The sequence below is a fragment of the Thamnophis sirtalis genome, unplaced genomic scaffold, assembly GCF_051295495.1.
Source record: "Thamnophis sirtalis isolate CommonGarterSnake01/CBP01778 unplaced genomic scaffold, rThaSir2_p1.2 scaffold_2, whole genome shotgun sequence".
Lineage (NCBI taxonomy): Eukaryota > Metazoa > Chordata > Lepidosauria > Squamata > Natricidae > Thamnophis > Thamnophis sirtalis.
The window spans coordinates 82,566,636-82,576,178 of record NW_028261382.1 but is presented as its reverse complement, the minus strand read 5'-3'; the positions used below and the strand labels follow the sequence as shown (position 1 = coordinate 82,576,178).

At 45.4% G+C, this 9,543-nt stretch overlaps 1 protein-coding gene across 3 annotated transcripts in view; it reads right to left on the bottom strand.

The window, feature by feature from the left end:
* PLPP5 (phospholipid phosphatase 5) overlaps positions 1-9,543 on the bottom strand; it is a 41,845-nt gene continuing 32,302 nt past the window's right edge. For all 3 annotated transcript variants that reach the window (XM_087706221.1, XM_087706222.1, XM_087706220.1), the window contains exons 2-7: positions 8,767-8,875; positions 7,878-7,968; positions 6,663-6,726; positions 5,578-5,702; positions 1,389-1,559; positions 1-566 (exon numbers count right to left, since the gene is read on the bottom strand). In XM_087706221.1, coding sequence (XP_087562347.1) covers positions 397-566; positions 1,389-1,559; positions 5,578-5,702; positions 6,663-6,726; positions 7,878-7,968; positions 8,767-8,826 — 681 coding nt within the window. In that variant the 5' untranslated portion in view covers positions 8,827-8,875 and the 3' untranslated portion in view covers positions 1-396. The remainder of the gene's footprint in view (positions 567-1,388; positions 1,560-5,577; positions 5,703-6,662; positions 6,727-7,877; positions 7,969-8,766; positions 8,876-9,543) is intronic.

The window sequence follows — 9,543 nt, the reverse complement described above, 5'->3', positions numbered from 1 at the left end:
TCATGTGACATCAATTTATAGGCATTTAAACTCGAGAGCAATGCTTGGCATTACAATGAGGGAATGGACCAGAGACTCCTATTGTTGCTCCATTGTGATCGGATGAGGAATGGTTCAATATTGCCAGGAATGAGTTGACCACAAAAAAATTAATCGTCCCAAACTGTGCAATTATGCTGTCCTGAAAAACACTCCCTTTCTTGGCCACATACGTGTGATGAAGGGGAAGAGGTAGAGGCCCTGAGTTTCAATCAGGCTGGTATACGTTGAACAATGATGCTTCTCCCCCTACCACCTCCTGGCCTTTGAGCAAAGCAGAATATGGATGATGAAGCTCTTCCCCCCACCCACCCCCGAGTCTGCAAATACACAGAAAGGAAAACCCTGAGTCCTTCTTCATACATCTAGGTTGAAACCAGAAATTGTCAGCTTTTGCCTCTCTGGAGAAGATAGCCTGGATACATATTGCAGCGGCTGGTGGCATCTGGGGTCCGTCAGTGAAGGGTAATGCTGTCTGTAGCAGAGATACGCAAAGGTGAAACCCATTCCAGAGCCAACCAGCACATCTGAAAAGGAACAAAAGAACGAAGATCAATATCTAACACATCATCAGATATCAACCCATGCTAAGCAATGGTCTTAACTTCGCGCAGGGGCCATGCCACTGAGGAAGGCAGAGCTGACTGGCATTTTTCCCAGTGCTAAGAGGCTGAGTGATTTGGTTTTGAAATTGATTTATCCTCTTGTAGGGTTTGGGCCATGTGGTGGCTCAGTGGTTAAGACACTGGGCTTGATAGCTGGAAAGCTGGCAGCCCAGACTCAAGGCACAAGCACCACCTGACAGGATGAGTGCCTGTCCTCACCCCAGCTTTTGACTTTTTAGGGTTTACATGCTACTCCCACCTCAAACAGTCATAAAATAACAATTTGGGCCATTAAGATTTCGTGGTGTGGTCAGAGGATGCACTGAAATTTGCCATACCATTACAACGGGGGAGGTGGTTGTGGTAAGGGATGGCCTGAGTCCTCCATTCCTTTCTTTAGGAGCAGAGTTGCACAAGCTAAGACTCCAAAGCCATCGCCACCTCCACCAAGGCCCAGGCTTCAAAAACAGTTTCATCATATGACAGAAAGGGAAAGTTATTAGATGCCCCACTGGAGAATGGCCCTGTGACTCTCCTTCCATTTGAATTAAATAGAGATGTATGGAGTTTCTTTTGTTTGCCCATTCTTTGGCAAGTTTCCTGCAATCATGAAAGTCAAAAACATGGCTGTCAGCCAAAATATAAGCAGAGTTGGGCTTCTGACCAATGGGGCAATGAAAGAGACTTGTAGAGTGATAGAAAAACCATCCTTCCCACATACATATACACACACTTTTCCCTCACCTTGCCAGTGATGTTTGTAATCACACGTACGGGACAAGGCAATGAGCGTGGCAATGAAGAGGGGTCCCAAGAAGGCGCAGAGACGCCAGGATTGGCCTCGACCACCAGGTGCAAAGCAATGCAGCTTCCCTGCAATGTAGAAGGAGCCAAAAGCCAGCCCGGCAAAGGCAACTGGAAAACAGAAAAGATCCCTTATGAGATCCAACAGTGCAAATGGCCATCACTAACTGTGGATCTCAAAAGAAGAAATCACCGCTTTTCTCAAAAAGAAATCTGGAATAGACATAGATGTGGGAGAACGAGTGGCAGAACCTGGGGCGGAGTTAAAAGAGTGATCAGCCTAAAATCCCTGCATAGTCACAAACAAACTAAATCCAACTTCCCTTGAATTCGGTTGACCCTTATTTAGCTCCTAGCAGTTCATTGAGAAGATTCCTCTGTGTAGGCATGATTAGCAATAAATCTGTTTAATTGGTCCTTCCCATGTGCGCCTGAGCTTTCACACCTGACAACAATGCTGTTAAGAGTAACCCTACACCAAAAAGAAAGTTACATCCTTGCAGCCACTCCCAAGTGATGCAATACTGTTCCTCCCAAACAAGCAAACAAAACCATTATTAACATTAATAAATAAAAAGAAAAGAATGGGAGTTGAATACAGTAACTGAAGGAAATGAGAGATTTATCACTTTTATACTGGGTAAATTGCAATTGGGTCCAATATCTTGTGACCACAAAAGATACAGTGCACTCCACCGCAGTAGATCCAGCTGAGACGCAGGAGGATCATCTGTTACATCAGCTCTGGGTTGAGTTCCAGGAAGTTGCCTCAGGGGATGTGGACAAGGCCATTCGAGCTGTAAGTGCCTCCACTTGTATTCTGGACCCGTGTCCCTCCTGGCTGGTGGCTAACAGCAGGGAGGTGACACATGGCTGGATCCAGGCGGTTGTCACCGCCTCCCTTCGGGAGGGGCACTTCCCCGCCGTACTTAAAACGGCGGTGGTGAGACCCCTCCTGAAGAAGCCATCGTTAGATCCAGCCATTTTAAATAACTTTCGTCCTGTCTCCAACCTTCCCTTTATCGGGAAGGTTGTTGAGAAGGTGGTGGCCTTTCAGCTTCAACGGGCCTTGGAGGAAGCTAGTTATCTTGACCCCTTCCAGTCCGGCTTCAGGCCTGGTTACAGCACAGAAACCGCTTTGGTCGCATTGACCGATGATCTCTGGAGGGCCAGAGATGGAGGCTATGCGTCCATCCTGGTTCTCCTGGACCTCTCAGCGGCTTTCGATACCATCGACCATGGTATCCTTCTGCGACGACTGCGGGAGGTGGGAGTGGGAGGCACTGTTCTGCGGTGGTTCTCCTCCTACCTCTCGGACAGGTCGCAGTCGGTGTTAGTTGGGGGGCAGAGATCGTCCCTGAGGCCCCTAACATGTGGGGTACCCCAGGGTTCGGTCCTATCACCCCTACTATTTAACATATACATGAAACCGCTGGGCGAGATCATTCGGAGGCACGGGATAAAATACCACCAATATGCGGACGATACACAATTGTATCTGTCCGCCCCGTGCCAACTCAATGAAGCGGTGGACGTGATGAACCAGGGTCTGGAGGCCGTTAGGAACTGGATGAGTGCTAACAAACTGGTACTCAACCCGGATAAGACCGAGTGGCTGTTGTGTTTCCCCCCCAATAATTTGGCTAATACACCAACGCTTAGACTGGGGGGTCAAATTCTATACCCCTCAGATGGGGTCCGCAACTTAGGAGTCCTCCTGGATCCACAGCTGACTTTTGATCACCAGCTGTCGGCTGTGACCAGGGGGGCATTTGCCCAGGTTCGCCTGGTCCGCCAGTTGCGACCCTACTTAGATCGGGGGGCTCTCACAGCAGTCACTCGAGCCCTTGTGATCTCTAGACTGGAATACTGCAATGGGCTCTACATGGGGTTGCCCCTGAAGTGCATCCGGCGACTACAGTTAGTCCAAAATGCAGCCGCGCGAGTGATAGTGGGCGCACCACGGTTCGCCCACGTTACACCTGTCCTCCGCGAGCTGCACTGGCTACCTGTTGGTCTCCGGGTGCGCTTCAGGATACTGATGACCACCTTTAAAGCACTCCATGGTAATGGATCTGGGTACTTGAGAGACCGCCTTCTGCCGATTACCTCCCTAAATCGACCAATTAGATCGCACAGACTGGGCCTCCTCCGAATCCCATCCGCCAGTCAATACCGACTGGCGACCACGCGGAGGAGAGCCTTTTCTGTTGCTGCCCCGACCCTGTGGAACGAGCTCCCCATGGAGATCCGCACCCTCACCACTATCCAGACCTTCCGCGCAGCCCTCAAGATCTGGCTCTCCCAGCAGGCCTGGGGATAGGCTCCTAATTACCCGCCCGAGTGTTTGACTGTTGAATGAAAGTTGGGTTTTTATTACTTTTCTGTTGTTCACATATTGTTTTGTTTTGACCTTGCACCTCCCCTTCCTTGTGGTTGTAAGCCGCCCTGAGTCCCCTCAGGGAAAAGGGCGGCATATAAATCCCAATAAATACCTAAATACCTAAATACCTTTTGTGCTGGTGCCAATTGAAATATTTTGCAATTAAGAGGGTTTATCAATTCTATTCTCCAGGAATGACAGATTGGGCAAACCAGGAGGATAGTTCTGATTGTTTCAATGTTAGTATCAGACCAGTTAAATGATCAATCTTGGAAGGGAATGTTTTGTTCTTTTCATACAATTCTATAGAAGGAAAGGGTCTACTGAATTAAATACAATTTACTGTCAGATCAGGCAAGCAGGACTACAACCATGCTGGTTTTTCAGTGTTAATGCAATTAAAGAAGGGGGGAACCACATATAGCCCAGTGGTGGGTTTCAAATCCCATTCCAACTGGTACGGTTGGAACGGGCCCGGCAGCGTCCTCATGGACGCACACAGTTCGTGCATGTGTCTTAGTGCCTCTGCAATGCTTCAGCTCTTCCGCGGAAGCCCTAAAACACAGGTAAGGAGCTCGGGCAGGCCCTCCGGAGCACGGTACCGGAATGATATCCGGTGCTCCGGGCTGGCTCGGGTACGCTCGTACTGGGGTGTACCGCCTGCAACCCACCACTGATACAGCCCTACCAATGTTGGAACCTACCATCCATCCTTGCCCAGCTAACAGAGAGGGAATATACATGTACACATACATACATGCACTTACTTAAAAACACTTTTGGTTTGGTTAAAAAAACAACCCATAAACATGCTATGAAAGGTGACACTGCCCGTTAAAAAAAGCTGAGCCCAAAATCGAATTTTAAAAAAGGTACTTCTCTCCATGAAAAAACGACAGGGCAGGAATTGTATGATCTTTTCCAAGGAAAGGTGATTTCCTTTGCCTGCATCACTTGGACTGCACTGTCAGCATCTCAAATATAGCAAGGGTGCTTCGTAAGATGCATGTCATGTATGTATGTATGTACACTGCAGATCTAGCCGAAGAGACAAAATGACGTGACTTTAATCTATGCATTTTTTCCCAAATGAGGCACTGAATAAGAGAGAAATGGGCAGCTTAAAAAAATAGTGAGGCTGTTGTATTCCTACAATAAGATGCTCCAGTGAGCACATATGCATAATGGAACATTTACACAGAGGAACAAATCACACAAATAATACTCTATAGATTGTAAGGCAATCTACAAAGGATGGTTATCTCTTAGGACCTAATAACATTTAAATGAAGCCCCGGGGGAGAGAAATACATTCATAACCACTGCAACTTCTCTTTCCTTTTAATATATGCCGAGGCTTTTCTTGAGTTCCTAGACCAATTCTGTAAACTGAACTGGAACATTTTAGAAAAATGATTTTATGCCACATTAGATTGGAACCTAGTACATACATCATGTATCATGATGTAAAGACTCTTAAGCAATGTGTTGTGTTTAAAGTTAAATATTTGCAAACCCAGCTATTCTGACTTATAGTTTTGTGGCTAAATGTGTTGGGTACAGCCAAACAATAGTGGTTTATTCAATGAACTGTGGTTATTCAAACCATGTCTTAGTACAATGTATGAACTAGTTCAATACAAAATGAATGTTCTTGGAAGGGGTAAATAAATGTCCCCAAAGTAGCCATAATCCTATTGCCAGCTTTCTATGGGAAGTTCTCACAGGAAAAAAAATTGTACTCACAGGAGGAATGTCCACTGGGGAAGCTTTTGCGTCCTTCAATCACTACTTGTGCATCTCCTGTGCACAAGAACTGATGAGTTGCCTGTCCATCAGGAAAGCAGCGGTAGAAGAAATCTGGCCGAGGCCTAGAAGAAGAGAAGTGTAGGCCAAGGTTTCTCGACTTAAGGGAGAAGAATAGAGGCAAAGAGCTAACCCGAATCTCCAACTTTGCTGTGATAGCTGTAGACTCTATTGTGGTGCCTGCAAATACCTCACTCCACATCCAATGTCCCCTATTCAACTGGCTTCTATATTGTGAGATCATCTCTCTCTTTTCACCAGAGCTTGAGCTGTTGCAGATGAGATTCTCCCCAAATATTATCCTTTACAATAGCTGTGTAAGAGGGGATGATTGACCTAAGTCCTCACTGGGATGTCTAGGGCTGAGTAGGGCCTAGCACTTAAGATGTCCAAATCCAACATCTTAACTAAAGAATTAGTAGCTACAAATACCATAAAAATATTTCAGCCAGATATTCCTGTCCTCTCCACTTGGCTTGCTGGACTTGTGAAGGAGAAAGAAATGCCATGACATCCCTTCCTGTGTGTGGAAGAAGGGAAATATTTTCTCTATCAGTGACCCCTTTTTTAAGTATGAAGGAAATGGGTGGAAAAATAGGGATTAGGGCAAGGAGATGAGAAGGTAACTTTATGGGCTTGATAGGAAAGCTCCATAGATTTCCTATCAAGGAAAGTATCCAGTGATATTTTAACTTGGATCGCAGAAAGGAAAAATTAAGGAGAGATAGAAAAAAATAAGACCATTTCCAAAGATGGGATGGAGACACCAGTGGGACGAAAATGATATTTTTAAACATGCTCTTGGGACAATCTCTTTGGAAAGAAATACAAGGGAACATTTTTGCTGTTTCTTATGTAACATTACGAGAAGTGTTCAAACTCGAATTGTTGCTCTTGCATACTTCAATCTGGTTTCTTCCACTTCATTTCTGACCCTCTCACATTACTTCTCAGAATATCAGCCCTGCCTATAAGCAACCAGAGGGGAAAAATCTTTCGCTAAAAATACCAGAAATGAATCTTACCTGCCCACAGCCAGCTTCACAGCATTGGTGAAGATACCATTCAAGACAAGTGCCAGGCTAACAGCTGCACCAAAGAAAAAGAAATTCCACATTAGATCCCCATGATGGGCAAGGTGAACAAATGGACAGAAATTACCTTTAAAGCAATCCAGCTCAATGAGTGTCAACAGTCAATTTGTTTTCTACGGAGTCCAAATTTGGGTTACCATGAATGAGGTTCTTGGCATGTCCTATCAGCAGGTATGACCTGAAAACTGTGGAATCACCCTCCATAGGTTTTTATTGAAATATTCATTCATTCATTAGGTTTAGGTTTAATTTTATTTGTATGCCGCCCTTTTCCCTGAAGGGACTCAGGGCGGCTCACAACTCAAAAAGGGAGGGGAAATACAAACAGAATAACAAAGACATAAAAAACCATACATAGTTAAAAGCACAACAATCATACCATTCGAAGTGGGGCAGCGAGTCTTTAGCCCCAGGCCTATCGGAACAGCCAGGTTTTAAGGGCTATGCGGAAGGCCTGGAGGGTGGTGAGGGTATGAATCTCCACGGGGAGTTCGTTCCAGAGGGTCGGAGCAGCCACAGAGAAGGCCCTCCTCCAGGTAGTCGCCAGTCGACACTGGCCGGCTGATGGAATTTGGAGGAGGCCTAGTCTGTGGGATCTAATTGGTCTAGTGGAGGTAATTGGCAGTAGGCGGTCTCTCAATTACCCAGGTCCAATACCATGAAGGGCTTTGTAGGTGACGACTAGGACCTTGAAGCGTACCCGGAGACCAACAGGCAGCCAGTGCAGCTCACGGAGGATAGGTGTTACGTGGGTGAACCGAGGCGCACCCACGATCGCTTGCGCGGCTGCATTCTGGACAAGCTGAAGTCGCCGAATACTCTTCAAGGGCTGCCCCATGTAGAGCACATTGCAGTAATCCAGTCTGGAGGTCACAAGGGCACGAGTGACTGTTGTGAGAGCCTCCCGGTTCAGGTAGGGACGCAACTGGTTCACTCACACACACTCTCATTCTAGATTGTCCATTTCCCTCAAAGAGGGATGAATGCAAATGGAATACTGGGTAATTGTTCCCAACATTAAAAGTGACAACGAACTTCTCATCTCTTCCCTACTAAGCTGATAGGGCTAATTTGGCATGATGATTCTGCTGCCTTATTCAACAATTTAATGCAAACCCCAACTTTCTGCAACTCCCCTGTGCTCACCCAAGCATGCTTCCCGGGTATCTTCTTTACTAGCCTTCATGAAGAATTTGGCCAGGAAAATCAAGGCCAAAGGAGACACAAAGGAAATCAACTGCAACAAGAAGATCAAGATTCAAATAAATGCTACACTCACAAAAGCAAAACAAAGCTGCACAAATGATTAAAAAAAGGACATTGAGGATTGCTTCTTAGCTTCAAAACATGATTATACCACCTTTTACAGAGAAGAGGGTTCATTCAGCATTTTGGATGCTTGCTGGGAATGATGCTAAAATAGCAGCTTTCAGAAAAATGGGTATTTCTGACAAAAAAATGAGAGCAAGCAATGTGCATAGGCCTTCATTTGGACTAGTGTTTTTCCAAGCTTGACAACTTTAAGATGTATGGACATCAAGTGCCAGAATTCCCAGTCAGCAGAGAATTCTGGGAGTTGGAAGTCCATATATCTTAAAGCTGTGAAGTTTGAAAAACACAGATTTAGACTTAGCAGTCCCATATGTACAAAAATTAACCACAGAAAAACGATCCCACTCCTCCCCAAAACACACAATATGTACTGGAAATCCCGCCCCCTTATACCATTCAGATTCTCCTTGTTCTGTGGCAGTCCTTTCAAAGCATGGCTTAAAGGTTTTTAACCATAAGAAAGAAGATTCTATTTTAATGTCAGGGAAATAACTTTCTAACAGTAAAGACAGTTTTTCACAATGGAAAAAAATTAACAAGGAAACTGGCGAGTATCCTTTTGCCATGCCTCTTCAAACACATCTGGATTGGTGTGGTTTAAACTTGGGTTCATTGCCCTGAGCAAAAGTCTGGGCTTAATGTAAGCAAAATTCTGACTGCCAAGAAACAGGCATGCAAATAAAAGAGTGGGCAAAGCACTTACAAACATAGAGGTCGTGGGCACATGGTCAGACTCTACGTAGGGGTTTTTGTAGAGCCACATTTCTTCAGGCTGTATGACTCGATGGAAAGGTGGCAACACTTGAGTGAACCTAAAGAAAGTAGGATCCAAAAATGTTTGGCTCTACAGATTACAGGCTGCTCTCCATAGCATCACACTGCCCTTTCAGTTACATGTAATCGCACATCCTTGGTCCATGAATATAGCACCCTTTATCCCAATGTTTGTAAACATACATTTGTCTAACCCTGGGCTGTGATAAAGTATCTTTCTAATTCTATGCAATACAGCACTGCTTGTCATCCCTGTTTAGCTATCTTTAACCTTAACCCATCTTCCCCAGGGCAAGAAGAAAGGCTCATAATAATCAAGTTTATAATCCAAAAGACGACATGCAAAGAAAAGGGAGAATTGTGGTTCTTATGACCAGGTAGTACAAACCCCAATTTGTCTCTCCCCACCCACCCCCCTCTCTTTTCAAATCCATCTGGATCTCTTTAGGATATGCCTATAAATAGAAAATGCAAGCCAGGTAGGTATCAGCTGTCTTTGATGGAGACTGGAATTTTTGTTCCACGTATTTGCAATTCAGCACTTCCTGAAGATATGGCCTATCCAACCACTGTATCCATACCTCCCTGAGTTTAATTGCAATGTATGGCAGCCCCCTAGTTCTAAGGGCCACATCTAGCAACATAAACCCTCTGGCTGGTGGGAATTCTGGACCTCAAGGGCCTTGACATCTGGTAGGCTTTTGTC